Source organism: Embiotoca jacksoni, unplaced genomic scaffold, assembly GCF_022577435.1.
Source record: "Embiotoca jacksoni isolate LCO1_2020_lvr unplaced genomic scaffold, fEmbJac1.0.p SCAF_44, whole genome shotgun sequence".
In the NCBI taxonomy this organism is placed as follows: Eukaryota; Metazoa; Chordata; class Actinopteri; family Embiotocidae; genus Embiotoca; species Embiotoca jacksoni.
In genome coordinates this window covers 2,549,409-2,567,982 of record NW_027185397.1, presented here as the reverse complement: position 1 = coordinate 2,567,982, position 18,574 = coordinate 2,549,409, and the positions used below count along the sequence as shown (strand labels likewise).

The 18,574-nt window shown below is 38.1% G+C and overlaps 1 protein-coding gene across 2 annotated transcripts in view; it reads left to right on the top strand.

The window, feature by feature from the left end:
* snx2 (sorting nexin 2) overlaps nt 1-18,196 on the top strand; it is a 54,468-nt gene extending 36,272 nt beyond the window's left edge. Inside the window, exons 13-16 of one of the 2 annotated variants that reach the window (XM_069169320.1) lie at nt 8,311-8,322; nt 12,144-12,224; nt 12,407-12,478; nt 13,363-18,196. In XM_069169320.1, the coding sequence (XP_069025421.1) occupies nt 8,311-8,322; nt 12,144-12,224; nt 12,407-12,478; nt 13,363-13,413 (216 nt within the window). In that variant the 3' untranslated portion in view covers nt 13,414-18,196. The remainder of the gene's footprint in view (nt 1-8,310; nt 8,323-12,143; nt 12,225-12,406; nt 12,479-13,362) is intronic. The other variant, XM_069169321.1, reaches the window with a different exon arrangement.
* Nucleotides 18,197-18,574: the final 378 nt, after the last annotated feature.

The following is an 18,574-nucleotide window of genomic DNA, read 5'->3' as shown; positions in this document are numbered from 1 at the left end:
AAAACTTTAATTTCCTCAAAAACAAAAAAAACAAAAGTTACAGTTAAAGATATGGATCCACAGATGTGAGTCCAAAAAGCAACATTAAAGAAGCGAATATGAAATATTAGTAAAGACTTTCTGAACTGTAAAGCAACATTATGCTATACTTTCAGGATTATTACACACAACACACAACATAGAAACGTACATACACAAAGTGAGGCTGTAGCGATTGTTTTTATTATTGATTAATCTGATACTTTGATTAATCTGTTAAAGCTTCGGTTTGTAAAGGATACCAAAATTTTGTGTATCTTTTAAACTGGTGTGTATGGATGAATATACAGGGTGATTAGGTCAAGGTGTCCCAGGTGTCGGTCCCTAACGCCATTACCAAAATTGGGAGCCCTCTCACTGATTTCGATTCAATTGAATTCAATTTTATTTACAACCCCGTTTCCTAAAAACAAAATATGTTTTTTCTATCGTGTAAAAAAAGGAAAAGCAGCAAATTCTCAAGTTCATATACAAGTCAAAGTCAACATTAATGACCATTTAATTACCATTAGTAAATAGTTTTTTTTCAGACTGACTAATTGAACACAGAGCAGGCACCAGGAACATCTTTAAAAATGGAAAACAAACCATTCTGGGCCAACTGCAGAAAATATCAAGGACCAAAAAGGAAGGTACTGTTGTTAAAAAAAAGGTGCATTAAGTCTTTCAGTCTATCGTCCATAATTAAACATGTGCCCAGATATCTGTGGTAGTAATGAACCTCTAGAGAATTACCAGCTGAATCTGCAATGCCCTCCATCTTTACAGAGCTTTATAGTGAGTTTCAGCTATCAGTTGTCTGCTTTACTGTTGTGCTTCACTTTCTCAGACGCAGTAGCATGCTGCTTTCAGACAAAAGCTCTGAAAAGGCGTTTTTAGCAGCAAGCATGAACATTGTCAAGCATTCACCAGATGGACACAAATACAATTCCAAATAAATGATCATGTTGCTCAGAAATAAGCAACAGTTTGAGAACAAGTTCACCATACCAAATTACAGCTGATGGCATATCAAAGTTATGTTCTCTACTTGTTTGCGTTGAGCCTGAAATACCAGAAAAATCGGTTATTGCAGGTTTAGATTTGTCAATCAAATGCGTTTACGTTATGACTTTATTGTGACAAAAAGTGTGATTTGCATTGAAAGAAAGAAAGAAAGAAAGAAAAACTGAGCTTTTTAGGGAGAGAACCCTGAAATACAGCAGAAAACGCTGCTAAAAAGGAAATCCCACAAAGTGAAATACCAAACGCATGTTGCTACTACACTTGTTTTAGGGTAACTGGTCTTGATTTGAGATTTTTTTTTTTCTTGGTGTAGCCAACAAGGAACAACTACTTCTAAGTATTTTTAACTTGAAATTATAACAATTATTTGCTTATATGAAGCCTTTATACTCGTTTTAAGTTTAGATTAGTTTGTGTTTGGGTTGGACTTTTGTGCAAGTTTCAAGAAAATGTGGAATGCTTGTTTTGTGCTTGCAAGTGTTCACTAGTTATCATAATATTTAGTATTGTGTCTTGCAGACAGACACAGACTTTTCTACCTTTTCAGGAAACTGAAGTTTCAGGTTATTTGCTCAGATGTCGTGATCATTGCCTTAATTAAACCTGTAAACATGCAGCGCTTGTTTATTTTCTAGAGTTATGTTTTTGTTGCTTCTTTAAGCCTTTAAAAAAAAAAAAAAAAATGTGTAATGCTAATAATACATGCTTGTAAAAAGTATGGGTCAGGAATCCCTCTCCTCTCTCTACAGCTGTTGTCTGCTGATGCGTCCAGTCGGATAAAAATAAACTTACCTTACGCAGTTCAGTTCTATAAAAACTCCCCCCGCCCACCTTTCATCTGCGCACTTCACTCGAACTCAATACGACAAACAAGAGCAGGAGACAGTAGAAAAGTACTTTTATTAGAGCATCTGTTGAAGCTGTCACCACACAAATTCATCCTCCGCATTGTCTGTCAGGGTTCACCACCCACACACACCCACACGCACGCCCAGAGTCCGCATGGTCGGGGGTCTGTACGTTAGAGCCAAGCAGCTGTCAGATGTGGGGTTTTGGGAGGAGAATGGGGGAGTTTGGGGGGGGGGGGGGGAAGGGGGGGGGCTGTCAAAAGCCGCAGACGAGGACAGATCGGAGTAGAGTTACAACCAAGATTTATTTGGAGCCGAGGAGAGTTTTTGCTGCCTGTCAGGACTTGGGTTTTGGTTCACGCCTTGACAACAGCCAACAGAAAACACACAGCGGCTTTTTCTAAAGTGTAAAAAAAAAAAAAGAGTTTTACTTCACACTCCTGCTGCAGCAGGCAACCTGCTCAACAGCTGCTGCAGACTGTAATATGATGCTGTAGAATACACCACTGGATACGAGATGAATCTTATAGTCTCATAAATCTGAAGGACATTTAAGTTATTTTATGAACACGAATGTTTAAAAGTTCAGTGCAGTGTTTAATAGAAAGGTTGACAGTAGAGGACATGAAAGCAGGAAACATCCTTTTTCCCATGTGAGAATAATGAATACATTCTAAAGCCAAGTTTCTGCGTGAATTCTGTCTAAATTCTGAGTAACTGCTATTTGGTTTGACAGAAATTTACGAATTTTAGGTGAAACAAAACAGGCACAAGTATAAAAAAAACATTAAACAGTTTTTTTTAAATCTGCCAGAAACAAATTTGAATCCTAATTGTCCAATTGTGCTAATACATTACTTTGCATTATACACATTATATCAAGATGTGTAAATGTGGGGTTAATTTTCATTTTTAAGGGAGAGTGTTTCAAGTTTTTTTGTTGACTTCAGAACAGTGAAGGCGGTCTGCTATATATTTGACTACAATAGCGTTTGAACACATTTGAAATGTGTTTATGTCTTCAGTTCATTTTTGTTTTTGCCAATGGCTGTAGCATCAGAGAGAAGTAGAAAAGACGAAGTAAACCGAGCACATGCTGAGCATAAACACAAAAGTCTGAATACAGCTCCTACAAACTCCAGTTAGTAGGTGCTGTATTTAGACTTTCAGTTCTGCAGTTGTATAATACTATAATATTTAATTAAAAAATTCTATAACATAAATTCACTAGTAAATAAGGTCTGTTTTCAGGAGGGAACAGGACTCACTACTTGATCAAATAATACAAGATTTTTTTGTTTTTTTAAATTTATGGTCACCTTAGTTGTGTGTTTGAAAACGACTTATTGTCACTGTTTTCTTCATTTGTAGGGATATAAAACCCAGTGGTGTGTGTGATTATTAACCCACACTGCCCTCTGTAGCCACCAGACAGAAACAGCACTCTCTCAAACACTGTTGCTATGAATCCAGAGTTCGTTCAAGGACAGTTTTATCATTTCCACTAGAAAAATTGACAACAATGTATTTTGGATAATATTTTTGCATCAATTATATTTTAAGTAACATAACTTTTTTGTTGTTGTTTTTGTTTTTACAAATACCGATCCCATGCTGCAGTCGCATCCTGAGGTGGATTTCAGTGTTTTTTCGTTGCATGGGCTTGTATTAGTGGAGGTGAAGCACGCGTGTCTCAAAATTGAGTAAAATACACTTTTATTGAACATAATCCAAGTATAATCTTTACAGCAATTATCAACCTTTATTGAACATAAAATATCCACTCATACACAATAAGAAAAACATAAATTACTACAACAATCCTAAAGGTCTGTGCCACCCCATGCATCCTCCCACTCCATCCCATTGTCACCCATTCGCCACCTCTGCACTTTTGTTCTGTCCTGCTTCCTCCTCCACTAACATTTGAACTTCCCAGCTCCTCTTTAGTCAGAGATACAGTTGATAAAATTGTTTTACAACATTGAGAATTTTTTTTTTTTTTTTTTTTTTTTTTTTAAATTGCGTCTTCATTTGTTCCCTTTTTAAAACACTGCGATTAGGTAGGTGGATAGTTACTTTATTAATCCCCAAGGGGAAATTGTTTCGCTACAGCAGCATTTATAGATACAGGAAAGCAATAAAATAACAGTAAAAAATATTAAATATAAAAATGCACAGTATATACAATAAAATAGAATAAAATAAAATTGAATAATTAAATGAAATTAAAACTAACTAAACAATAGTGCAAAGTTGTTGTTTGTTTAAAAAAAACAAACAACAACAAAACAAGAAAAACAGACAACGGTGTTATTGTTGTGTGATGGATTTTGCCAGAGGTGAGTTATTGTACATTCTTATTGCAGTGGGCAGGAATGATTTCCTGTATCTGTCCTTGTGACAGCAGAGCTGGAGGAGTCTTTTGGAGAAAGTGCTCCGCTGTCCCTGCAGCAGGTGGTGGAGAGGGTGGTCAGGATTATCCAATATGGATAATAGTTTGTTCAGCGTCCTCCTCTCCACCACCTTTTCCAGACTGTCCATTTTGCAGCCAATGATGGAGCTGGCCTTCTTAACCAGTTTGTTAAGTCTGTTGATGTCGCCGGCTCCAATGCTGCTCCCCCAGCAAACCACAGTGAAGTACAATGCACTGGCCACAACAGACTGGTAGAACATCTCCAACATCTTGCTGCACACATTGAAGGATCGGAGTTTCCTCAAGAAAAAGAGTCGACTCATCCCCTTCTTGTAGACAGCGTTGATGTTGGTCTTCCAGTTCAGTCTGTTGTCGATGGAGACACCCAGGTACTTGTACTCCTCCACCATGTCCACCTCCTCTCCCAGAACTCTCAGCGGTTGTGGAGCCGTCGTCTTCCTCATGAAGTCGACCACCATGTCTCTGGTCTTGGCCACGTTCAGGAGCAGGTGATTTCTTCCCGCCCACTCCACAAAGTCCTCCACTACTGCCCTGTACTTGTCCTCCCATCCATCCCTTATACACCCAACCACTGCAGAGTCATCAGAGAACTTCTGCAGATGGCAGGACTCTGAGTTGTACTGGAAGTCAGTGGTGTATAAGGTAAACAGGAAGGGAGACAGAACAGTTCCCTGTGGAACTCCAGTACCACTGACCACCGCATCAGACAGCACACTGCCCAGACGGACAAACTGTGGTCTGCCTGTCAGGTAGTCAGTGATCCAGGAGACGGTGGACGTGTCCACCCCCACCACCCGCAGCTTCTCACTCAGCAGCAGTGGTTGGATGGTGTTAAATGCACTGGAGAAATCAAAGAAAGTGATTCTCACAGAGTCACTGGTTCCATCCAGGTGCGACTGAGCTCGTTGCAGCAGGTAGATGAGGGCGTCGTCCACTCCCACATGAGGCTGGTACGCAAATTGCAGAGGGTCCAGTGAAGATTTCACCAGCGGCCTGAGGTGTGCCAAGACCAGCCTCTCCAGCACCTTCATCACATGAGATGTGAGGGCAACCGGTCGGTAGTTGTTGAGGCCGGATGGAGTCGTCTTCTTAGGGACTGGAACCAGGCATGACGTCTTCTACAGCACCGGGACTTCCTCCTGCTTCAGGCTCAGGTTGAAGAGGTGTTGTAGGACCTCAGCCAGCTGGACGGCGCCGGTCTTCAGGACCCCGGGGCTGATGCCGTCAGGTCCTGCAGCCTTGTGCTAGTGGAGTCTCTCCAGCTGTCTCCTAACCTGGCCAGTCGTCACAGAGAGGGGGGAGAGGGGGGCAATGGCGTCGATGGTGGAAGAGCCCTTTGGAGTTGAGGGCTCTGTGTCCATGCAGCTCACCAGGGGGGACGGAGGAGGGAGGTGTGGTGTGTGGAGGAGACAGATGAGGGCGGTGAACTAAACCTGTTGAAGAAACAGTTTAGCTCATTGGCCCTCTCCAGGTTCCCCCTGGTTGTTCCTCTCCAGGTTCCCCCTGGTTGTCTCTCTCTCCCCTTGAACCCAGTAATCTCCTTCATCCCGGTCATCACCTCCCTCATGTTGTTCTGCTGGAGTTTTGCCTCCAGCTTCCTCCTGTAGGAGTCCTTGCACTCCCTGAGCTTCTCCTTCAGGTGGCGCTGCACTCCCCTGAGCTCCTCCCTGTCCCCAGACCTGAAGGCTGCTTTCTTCTTATTAAGAAGCACCTTCAGGTCACTGGTGATCCACGGCTTGTTGTTGGGGAAGCAGTGTACAGTCCGGGATGGTACGGTGGTGTGTTCACAGAATTTGATGTATTCTGTGATACAGTCCGTCATGCTGTTGATGTCCTCCCCATGTGGTCCACACAGCACATCCCAGTCCGTGGACTCAAAGCAGTCCTGCAGGGTGTCTTTAGCCTCCTGTGTCCACCTCCTCACAGTCCTGGTGGTTACAGGTTGCCTCTGTACCAGGGGAACATACTTTGGTGTCAGCAGGACCAGATTCGACAGCAGCGAGAGAGACACTTCCCCTAACTGTACTGAAGTCACCTCTGTGTCATCACCACCGCCGTCACTTCGCTTGCATCTTTTGATCAGCCAGTCTTTTTAAACTGAAACTAAACTAAAAATTTTGGGACACACAATTGTGTTTACATAAAATAAATACTAATATAAAAAAAAACAATTAAATGTAGACAAATATCAAAACGAATAGACATTTTGTCTGACTTTTTAGCACATCTACATGTCTGGGTTTAGCCGTCATTCAGTTTAGAACAACTATTCACAAAATCTTCTCCTGATTAGAAAACTGTGGTGCTGCTGCGTCTGCTTTTCTGCTTCAGCACAAAAGTTCTGATTGTGATGGGATCTCCCAATCTCCCCATATAAATGCGTTAAAGGAAAAATCCGGACTCTGGCCAAACTATGAGGTTTCCATACAATACAGCTGTTCTTTCATGATGGAATGACCTCTTGTCCACATTCCGAAGTGTCCTTGGGCAAGTTTCTGAACCCAAATTGCTCCTGATAGCAGGGCCAGCACCTTGCATGGCAGCTTCCCACCAGTGGCGTGTGAATGTGTGTGTGTGAATGGGCAAATGGGAGGCAAATATTACAAAGCACTTTGAGACTGCTGAGGCGAAAAGGTGCTTTATAACTGCAGACCATTTACCATTTATTCCGCTTCGATCCTCTCGCAGTTCCTGCTTGCCGATTTGATATGTATTGCGAACTTTAAATATTGCCATTCTACAAGTATTGCGATTTGATGTCTCGGGGTTTTTGTTTACTTTTTTTTGGGCACTAAATGATGAGGAAAAACCAAAATCATGATTTCCCAAAACAATGCACATTACATGTCTTTTAAACACACACTATTTTTTTTATGTTTATTAGAGGCGACGTCAACAATTTTTTCTCTATGCTGATCTTTTTCTCAACTCCAACTGGCTGATGCAAATCCAGCTGGAAATTGAGACAATGATCTAAAATGAGAAGGTCTCCCTTATTTTGTTACAGTGTACCTTGTTTTGTTTTGTCACACAAAAACACGAGGCAATTGCTTTCTGAAATAATTAGACTGATTGTTCTTGGGGTTTTGAGGCAGGACAAAGGCCAAAGGAAACATTTTGGTCCTTGACAAGTTCCTGGACATACAGCTAAAAAAGTTCCGCTGAAGTTTGGTGGAAAAGTGACTTTTAGACCTGATGGATAATGCCCAATTCAAGCTTCCATTTTAGCATAAGAAGACATTCAAAGTGGATTTGAGTCGATGTGCCCTTGATTCTTTGACCCCTGGGAAAGTTCATGGGACATTACTTCTTGGAAAATCACTTTGGGAGTTTTGGTGGAAAGTATCAATAGTTAGAACCTGTATTCAAACCCAAACATATCTATAGCGTATTTGTCCTTCCTGTTAGTGGCTCAAGAAACAATTTAAACTTTGTTCTTGTCATGTTTAGTGTTGATGATGATGGCGATGATAACTGGGCGGGTGTCATTCGGATCAGATCAGATCAGCTGTTAGCTATATGGTAGATCAACCAGTACAGAAATCAGATATAATCTGAAATGTTGCAAAACTCAAACTGCTTGATCAGTGTCGATTTCAATCCGCAACTCTCTCAGAATTTGAAACACAGGTAAAAATATGACCATTGACCAAGTATTATTTTCCATATTTTAGTACTGTTAGTGTTACACTAACAGTACTAAAATATGGAAAATAATATTGTAATAATATATAATAATAATATATAATAATATAATAAAATTTACCAACTTGATATTTTAACTCAAAGTATTGAGAGAGTTCAGCTGCGTGTTTATTCTGAGTATTTAGTGTCTGAGGGAGGGTTTTTGTCTCCTTTCAGCACTTTTGTTTCTGCTTATGTTTCTGGATCTTCCTCTATGATTTTGGAAGCTCTGAATGGTTTTATTTTCCAGCCTCTTAAATTTTGTTGCATTTTCCCCACCATGCCTTCCACAACCAGGAGATTGAGGAGGTAGGACCTGCCCTGTGTGTCTGTCTGTCTGTCTCCAACTGTGTGTCTGTCTGTCTGCCTGCGCCACACCTTTTATTTGCTTCATTGTTGTTTGCTTCATTGAATGTTATCAGTTTCATATATATGTGTGTATATATATATATACACACATATATATATATATATTATTTATATTTATATATATATTATATTTATATATATATATCATGTTTTGCTTTGGTATTACATTCCGGCAGCCAAACTTGATCCTAATTTTAACGTGAAACTGAAAATATTAACCGACAACCCTTCCCACCTCGGCTGCTCTGGAGGAGGTTATGGTCAAAATAATAGATCAAAACATATAAAAGTGCCGCCTACTGACCAATCAATTCTCTTGGAAAAATGGCATCACTAATCGTAGAGGATCCCGTGGAGTGTTCAGAGACCAACTCCTCTTTGGAGGAGATATATTTTTATGAGATATAGATTCCATTTCATTGTGTTTTTCGACACCAATATCATCTGACAACAGAGACCGATTGAAGCCCCAAAGCATTGTAGCATTGTGTAATTGTATTTATAAGATATGATAGTAAAACTACCTACCACATTGAATTGTTTTTATATTTTATATTTCTTCCCCAGTCTGTTTGACACCACCTGGGCTGCAGCTAAAAGAATAAATAAAACTAGACTAAATTAGATTTTGCACATCTGTGGGGGCAGTTATTAAGAGGCTATTTGTAGTATCACTGCACATTATATGAACAGTTTATATTGTACACAGAGCATACATCTGATAAAAAAAAAAAACTAAAATCTATACCTCAAAAAATACTTATTCTTGTAATTTCCTTTGGAGTTTTAAATGTGGCTAATTTGTTCTAAGCAATAACCTCATATAACTGAGCATGTGCAAACTGAGTGTAATCACGCTAGCCCGTTTCTGATAGGAGATATTCAATGTTTGTGTACCACCCGTCTTTTGCGTTAGTTGTATTTTATTTGGTCGTATTTTATTTTGTTGTTTGCTGTATGGAAAGAGAAATCTGATTCTGATACATTTAAGTAACACATTAACGGAATGGAATGTATGGTCAAATGTACTCCTGCCGAAATTATGGGACAGTGATTTTAGAAGCCTTTTGACTGACACACTGACAGTGTGATTTGGGTTATTTTTGCCAGCTATCTTTCACTGTATTTTGGTATCTGCAGCTGTTGCAGCTTTTAGCCTGGATTACGCGTTCAACTTCTTCATATTTGTTTGTAATATTATTGTTGGAACTTATGTTTGTAAAATGTGTCACTCTCCTGCCAGTACATGTTTGTGATTGGTCAGATGTTGGAAACCCCACCCCTTTTATGTGAAGGCACTTCATAGCCTGATTGGAAAACCATGGGCGGACTTAACGAGTTGTTAACTGGTTTCGTATGACTGCTCAGCGTGATCTCATTTTTAAAGCTAAATTAAGCCAGATAATAAAAATATATCCTGGGTATGTTGAACCTGCTTCATAGTACAGGCCTCTACCCTGGCATTTTCACAACAGCTAAATTGGCTTGCTTGGCTAAATTTTGTACTACTTACTCATTGGGATTATACCTTTGTCGTGCTCCATTCACGCGCACAAGCAGCTATCTGAGCTAGCCTCTTACTAAAGAACATTTTTGGTGGGCTCAGTGGAAGAGGACCCAATCCCTATGTAGATATAAAGGGCTGTTGTTTTTCCTCAAGGAATTTGCATACTCTTACAGCACAACAAGAACAAGAAAATTTTAAGTCAAGCCAAATACATTGTATTTATATATATGTATATATATATATATATTCCTGAAAATGCACTTGCAAAAAAATGGCATGCTACCTCCTTTCCTTACACCTTTCCTTTGACCTCGTTGGAAAACGTCAAGGAAAGATGTGAAGGAGAATCCATAAGAACTTATAAAAAAAAAAACATCTGCGGTCCCAAGAGAATCTCACTGCACTTTCAATAAGTCACGTGATTATGTGACGGTGGATGGTATTGATGTGGGTCCGCCATGTTGAAACTACAATGTGAAGAAGATAGACTACAAAAAAAAGGGTGTTCTGACCATGTTTCTTCATGCAGACTACATAAATGTGTACAACCTCACCCTTTAAGTCCTTTAACACAATAATTGTCCTAATGAGTAAATCATTTTGATGAGCTCAAATCGGCTCTTTTTGTATCTGACAAAAAAAAATTATATTTTTTTTATTAATGATTTCCTAAACAATGACAATGCTATCCATGCGTAATGGTAATTTATCTAACTACAGCAAATCATAGTACAATAATGTGTTTTCATTGTTACTCGGCTACCTATTTCTAGATTTTGGTAAGTTTGGCTACTTTATATGTTTTAGAGGTTATTTTAGTTATGGGAACTCATCTATATGCACAACAATCTAATTACTGCAAAAAAAATATAAATTCTAAAATGTGGATGCTTCGCACAAAACTTCAATTCTGACAGCACAGAAAAACTATACAAATACCACAAATTGTAGATGAACACCAAGTGGTAATGTTACCACTCAGTATTTCATAAATATGAAATATGGTCACAATCTCCCCTTTCTGCTCCGCAGATATGGTTTTGAATACAGAGCAGAAATCAATCTTATGAGCACGGGTTGATGAATGGTGACAGTGACTTTGACCTTTCACCTGTGATCACTAAAATGGAATCAGTTTTTCCCTTAAGTCCAAGTTAATGTTTGTGTCCAAATTTAAGAAATGTCCTTCCTGAAATATCGTGTTCACTGGCATGGGGTCAATGTGAAGTGACCTTGACCAGCAAAATCTTATTAGTTAATTGTTGATACCAAGTTAACGTTTTGTTTGAAGAAATTGCCTCAAGGCGTTCTTGAGATACCACGTTGATGAAAATGGGAGGGGGTAGTAAGAAGTCAATGTGACCTTGACCTTTCACCACCAAGCTCTAATCAGGCAACCTTTGTTGGCCAATTGAACAATTGTGCCACATATTGAGAAATTCCTTTCAGGAATATGCCTCCCACTATGGCTATCGCTGATGTTAATATGTTATATGTTAATATGACTATCACAAACTGATTTGACTAACAGTAAAATAAAAATACCCCGACAGCTGTGATGGATGTCTCATTCAAAAAGCATGAGAGTTGGAAGTTTGCCGTTATGTGAAAACAAAAATCCCTGAAGGGAAAACTTCTGTCACAAAACTGTATTGTTACATATCCTCACATATTTTAAATATGTTTTATGTAGGATAATCATAACATGTTAATCTTAAATATCTACTATCCTACTATGTAATTGCATCAATGCATTAAATGTTGGAATTTTGTGATTGTGTTGTCTCTTTTTTTCTTTTTCTTTTTATAAATATGGATGATGCTAAAGGAGATTAAAAAAAATAAGGAAGCATTAAAGCACCTTTTCTAAGCATTTAGAGAATTGTAACAGCTCTTATCATGGCTGCCACACCCGTAAAATTCCTTCAAAGTTTTCACTAGATATAGGAGTCTGGATGGACATGATTTTAAACTGCAGCTTGAGTGATTGGCAGAAGCCATACAACTGCGAGGCGGTGGTTCTAGTTTGTCCTTGTAGTTTGTGTAAACTGACACCCAAGAGCCTTATGGAAGAATCGTAATTAAAATACAATCTAAAGAGACTTCATAGCCTCAAATTTATTCATCACAGTACCCAACAAAGTTCATATTTCAACACGTATTTTAAATATTGTCTTCCTTTCGTGTGTGTGTGTGTGTGTGTGTGTGTGTGTGTGTGTGCGCGTGCGTGCGTGGGTGCGCGTGCGTGTTTCAGCTGGAGGGGAAAGTCCAGCAGGGTGAGAGAGACTTTGAGCAAATATCCAGAACCATTCGCAAAGAAATCAGCAGGTTTGAGGTGAGAAAATGTGACTAGGATGGAGAGATGACCAAATGAGCTTTCAAATGATGTATTTTGTCAATTATTTTTTTAAATAAAGGAATGAGGTGGATGGATAAATTAATATTTATCTGCTCATTTAAAGTACACTGAAATTTGTCATATACTAATTCTTTTTTTAAATCATGTCATTTTCACAGAAAGAACGAGTGAAGGACTTTAAAACAATCGTTATCAAATACCTGGAGTCGCTGGTCCAGACACAACAGCAGGTAAGCAACTACTATTAATAACTATTACTATTGCTAGCCTTTTATATAAATATAAACTTGTTCTATTGAATGTCTACTTGTAATACTGCCAAACTTAAAAGTAATATCACAATATACAAAATGCTCCAGGGATAAAACAAACTGTACACAGCGAGTTCCCTTTAACAATTCAACTAATGAGAAAATTGTCACAACTGCAGAGTAGAAAAAAAAAAAATAACACGTCTGGAAACCAAATATATGTATTAGTATTACAATTGAATAACTTACTCAACTGACAATAAATCTTCTGTTTGTAGGCATAAATTTGGACACATTTTAAAATTAAAATCCCAAACAGATGAAAGTTTATATTGGCTTGATCAGTCATCCCTCTTTTATGAAAACTGTTAGTTTAGGAAAATTACTACAAATATTACAGATGTAGCTAAATTATCTTAAAATCAGGACATAATTAATATATAATAATACACACGACTTAAGTGTTGTTTACTTAGGACCTACATCAAACTACAAAACTCTATTGTTGGACAAGAAAGTTTTTCTGACTTTGGACATTCTGAATTCAAATTTAAATGGAAAAGTCTATTTAGCTGGCACTGGGATTATGCTTAGTACATTGAAATAGAGTACAATGAAAATTGCTTGTCAACATACCTACTTTTTAATGTTACCTTTGGCAGCAATTCTCCATTTTCAAATATGTAAATTGTTTTAAAAGAAATGTTAAATTTAATATTTGATTACATCAATTTCAAATGATGAAATTAGTTGATTTAAAGGTCTGGATAGAGTAAAATTGAAATTATTGGATTTTCTTTACATACAATTTTTTTGTCACCTGATTAAAACGGAATAATTTTTCTATTCTTTCTCCTCTGCAGCTAATAAAATACTGGGAGGCCTTCTTACCCGAAGCCAAGGCCATCTCATAGAGTCCACTCATACACAACAGACAGTCTTGACTGGCTCTAGTCAAACAGCACTACCCATAATGCACATGTCATGCGGGGTCTCCCTTCTCCCCCTGTTTAAGCCCAGAATGAAGAATTGGAGACAGCGAATCAGTTCATATAGCAACTGTCGTTAAAAAAAACAACAACACAAAACAAAACGACAAAGTTCACCTTCTTTAATTCTTTTTTTTTTTTTTTGCAGAACTCGATGATACGATCCCATCCTAGTAGATGCTTAAGGAAATCAATTTTTTGTTCTGGGTGGATTTTTAAAAGTCTGAAAGCTACAGTATGTTATTTTCAGGCTGGTTTCTCATAATCTCGTACGACTGTGAATGCAGCACAAGTAACAGCTTTCGTCTCAACACAGATTCTACTGCGGTGTCAGGTCTCACATTCAGAGCACTTTGTTTTCCTCCAAAGGGGGGGGGATCATTCTATAAATTTGTGTTTAATTTTTTTCTTTTTTAAAGTTTCTCAACATACACTTGACATCAATGCCCCTACAGTAAAGTTTTTATTGGATGGATGCATGTTCGGACCATAAAACTGAAAAGGGCCTGTTCACATGTAGCATCAACATGTGTCCCCGGGTGCTCCGACCACCAGTGGAAAGCTCTCAGTAAAGGTGTGAATGTACTCCAGACGTATTGAGATTTTGAGATTTTGTCAGGTGATCTGGGATGTATGGCCACATTTTTTTTTTAGCAGTGTGTACGCCATGACATTCATATCGAAGGACCGCCTACTCAGCTTGATGCCCTCTGTGAAAGCAATAGAAAGATATCCAATAGAAAAATTATCCTGCATGATTCAGCTGAACTGCACAGAAAGTAGGAGAGATCGAGCAGACCGAACTGCGTGGCTATAAAATAGTAGTTAAGTGAATTAAAAACACAAGCCGTCTACTGGACCCTTGTTTCACCAAAGCCTCCCCATTGGGTGTAGTTTGTTTTTGCTTTTAGCTTATTTTATCTGTAATTTCTGACCCAGTACTATGGAAGAGTGTCAACCCAACCCTTTCTAACCCACTTGATTAATTTTAGAATCTGAATTGAACCGATTTGATTAGGTTGCGAATTACAAACTCCAATTACAAGTTCCAAGTGTTTAGACATTTACATTTTCCCACGAGATCCAATCAGAAGTGGTCACTTGAGACAAATGTGGAGAGACACATGTTAATTCCAAGTGTGAAAAGATGCACTTTAAAGCTTTCCGCTTGTGATATGGGGTCAGCCGGGATGCATGTTAATGCCAGGTGTGAATAAGATCTATTGAGTTAACTGCAACACCAAACAGTGATTTTATTTTCCATTTAAACTAATTGTTTTATTTCAGTCAAAATTCAAATGATCCAACATCTCACCACAAATCAAAGATTAGAGAAAAAGTTCACATACTGGAAATAGAGTTCGCGAAAAAAACATTTCTATCTCCCATTAATCATCTCACAAGCCCTCAGTTTTATGTGTTATTCCTGTATGTACAACTATATATAACGTAGTTCAAACTAGCTCAACCTCCGGCTGCTACAACAGACTGACACAAGTATATATAAGAAATGAGCATGTCAATCAGAAGACCAAACTAGTGCTTTTACTTTGACAAAATTGTTGCTCCCAAGATCATGAAAGCCCCTCTACACTCAACCTTATATCCAAATGGTTTTGACTTACCATGACAATATTAATCATTCATGATTTTTCATTTCTTCGAGTTTCCCTGGTGAGAAAAGGGCTTCCATACATACGACAGTCCTTTAAACAGCAGTGGTTGGAAAAAAAGATACAAAATTTAATTTAATCAAAAATTCCAAAATGTTCATAAGTTAGTGTACTACATACCTAATACCCCACCCCCTCCCACCCCTCCTCATTTCAATTCTATCTGATTGGATTTGTAACGCTGCACTGTCCTGTGGGAAACCTCTGAATGCCACACAGAGCACCAACCTGCTTTATTAGAATGCTATCCGCTTTTTACTTACTGGGTCTTTTGAATGGAGGAAAACACGGGGACGTTAGTGAAACACCTCAAAAGAAACTGTCTAGTCAGAAGTTCTGTGGTTTTATTTTGAAGTTTGGAACGCGAGTTGTGAATCTGATCTGGAGCCAGTTGATGAAGGCCAATTTGACTGTCCTTTGACATAAACCCTCCGTGGTGTATTGTGTCTCGTACTTCCTGTCACTTGTTCAGCTCCCTTACTTCCTGCGTTTTTGTTGCTGTATGATTGTAAGTGAAGGCAACATTTTTTATGTCCATCCTCTCCAACAAGTCCAACCAAGCCACAAAAAAAGGAAGAATCTCACCTTCAGGTTCAGTTCACCACAGCTGCCCGAAAACGTACAAACCTTCATAACGACTAAGCCCTTCGTAAGAACTAGTCCAGAGTTTACCGCTCACTAGATGTTAATTGGGCTGGTCACCCAGATATTTTAAAGGCCACCCAAGTATATTTGGCCACCCAGTTTAGCATTTAATATTCTTACTTTATCTGTCCAAGAGAATCACTAAAGATGAAAAAATGGGATTCAACATATGTTAATCTTATGTCAGAACACCTTATTTCACTCTTTTCAAACTATTTCGGCCACCCACGAATTGTATGCACTGCTGTAACAGAGTGGGGACTAGAAGCTTGTTAGTGCTTTTTAGGCATTTAGGGAACATCTGTATATTGTAGCTACATAATAATAATCTGGATTACACACTTCCCCTTTTTAAACTGCAAGAGTCTCTGCATGTACGTCGGTCACATGCGGCACCACTCTACACCAAAAGTAAATTCTCAACCTGTGGAAGCCACTGTAATCTGTGTCTTTTCCATTTAGTAATGTGTAAATGATGACTCGGCTTTGTTGCAGCGCAGGTGTTGCCTAAATTTTAACTTTGAAACATTTGCTCCTGGTTTGGGACGCAGCAAGAAAACTGAGATTCTCATTAAACGATTATTACATGCAAAGAGCTGGATCACGTGACACATTGTCATGAGTGGCTGTTTTTTTAATGACAGATGGCAGCTAGTGTTTTAAGAGCATGACCACAAATTTAGTCATACTTGGAAGGAATTTGATTATTCAGCGTTATTGACTTTGCGCAAAATCATTGCTTTTACATGTGATTTTTTTTTTTTTTATGCATTTTAATTATTTAACACACAAACAAAGAAAAACATGAGAACAACCCTTCTGCTGTGGAACAGCTTTTTTCTCTATCATTCATGATCAATTAAGACTCATCAGCTTTTCCTAGATAGGAGAATAAAAAGAGATGAATAAAGTAACGTATTCTCATAAAAATGGAAGTGTGGACAGAACCTTGGTGGTTTTCTTCCTAGTGCTCAAGTTTTCCCCAAAAAGAGGACTTTGATGTATTAATTTTGAGTGTTTTAAATTCAACAGGAACTTGAAAATGAATGTATGAAAATGTATCAGATCAGTAGTATCTTTTTGTTGCATTTTTTTGTTTTTGTTGTTGTTTGAATGGTTCGTGATGCTGGAACGGGTTTTTTTCCGCTGCATTTTCTTGTTGAAGAAGACTGAAAAAGAGATCTAGCAAATGCAGAGTACCAGAGTATAGTTTCAGGCCTGGTGGAAGTAAAAGTTTGTCAGGTGACAAAGAGTCCGTGTCCATCCAGTGATCAGCCTCAGCCCTGGGACGCACACTGCCCGCCTTGCATGAGCGTGGCTGTGACCTCGCTACGCTGCTGCAGATCACTCCCGTCATGCGTCCACACATTATTACTGTGGCTGCTGTTTTTATATGATGGATTCTCTGAGTCGTAGAGCTTTTTGTGATTTTGATTGTAAACCAAAAAGCAGTCCCAGGAATTCTGCTTACCTTCATTCAGAGACACGCGCGTAAACACACACAAAGCATCGGAAATATACTTCTCAAGTAGAATTATTGATGTAATATAATTATAGGGTTTCTTGTATGGATATATACACGCACACACACGTGGCCTCCACTGTCTGCTCATGCAATTGCTATTGCTATTTAATGCTGCTGGTTTATAATGCAATCTCACTATCAACAATTTTTCCCCCCCCTCTATTTCTTGCAGGGAAAGCACGCTTTACACATGAAAATTAGGGAAGATATCAAAAGTTTGACGATGCGCAGCAACAGTGAGGCAATGACACGCACGGCTCTATACACCCCGTTAACGTGGGTGCAAAAATAAAAACAAAACATGTACGGTGACCGCCATGCATACACAATACAGACAGTCTTACTGGGCACTCAGGCTGTGAGGATTACGCTTACCATTTCTTTCTTTTCCTGTTGATCAATGTGACTGATGCAGTTACAATTTCCATAACTGCAAAAATCTTCCTGATTTAATTTTTAGCTCAATTTTTAAGCACATAAAATTAAAATGTCTGAATCTATCACAGAAATTGCAACTTGGATCTCTTGTTTGATTAAAGTTGAAATTATAACTTGAAGTAGTTTTGAATTTTTACTTTAAAAAAAAAAAAATGTTTTTAGTCTACACTACTCCCCAGTCGTAAATTATGTAACACTTACTTTTGTATTTAACTTAATGTTTTGTTCAATTTTGTTTTTGCCACCAAATTATGTGCAATTATTGAGAACTTTTAGTTGATTTTATTTTCAGAGATGATGAAATGATTAATCTAAGGCGATGATTTTTTTTCAACTATTTTGGGGTTTTGATGTGACATCCCTGCACCACAGCAGAGCAGATATTTGAGTACTTTAATTATAATAAAGGAATGTATCTCAAACATGATTGGATTGCATTTTGTTAATGCATCTACTTGTTGTTATTTTGCTTAAGATCACTTGAACTCATTTTCTATTTAAAACTAAGGCAGTGGACCAGTTCGTACTTTTCCTCTTTTTTGTTGTTGTTGTAAAACCAAAATATAAGAAAAGGGTCAAAACAATCTAATTAATATAATAAACTCAGATTTTTTTTTTTTTGGTATTGGTAAATATTAAGGCAACAGTTTTAAAAACATTTTATAGATGTAATTTCTTTGAGGCTTTAAATAAATCTGGTTTCAAACTAAAAAAATTCTAATTGTTAATTTTTTTTTACATGTTTAAGTAAAATATCAAAAATATGTGTGGTCACAAGATGTTAAATATTGAGCAAGATATAAAG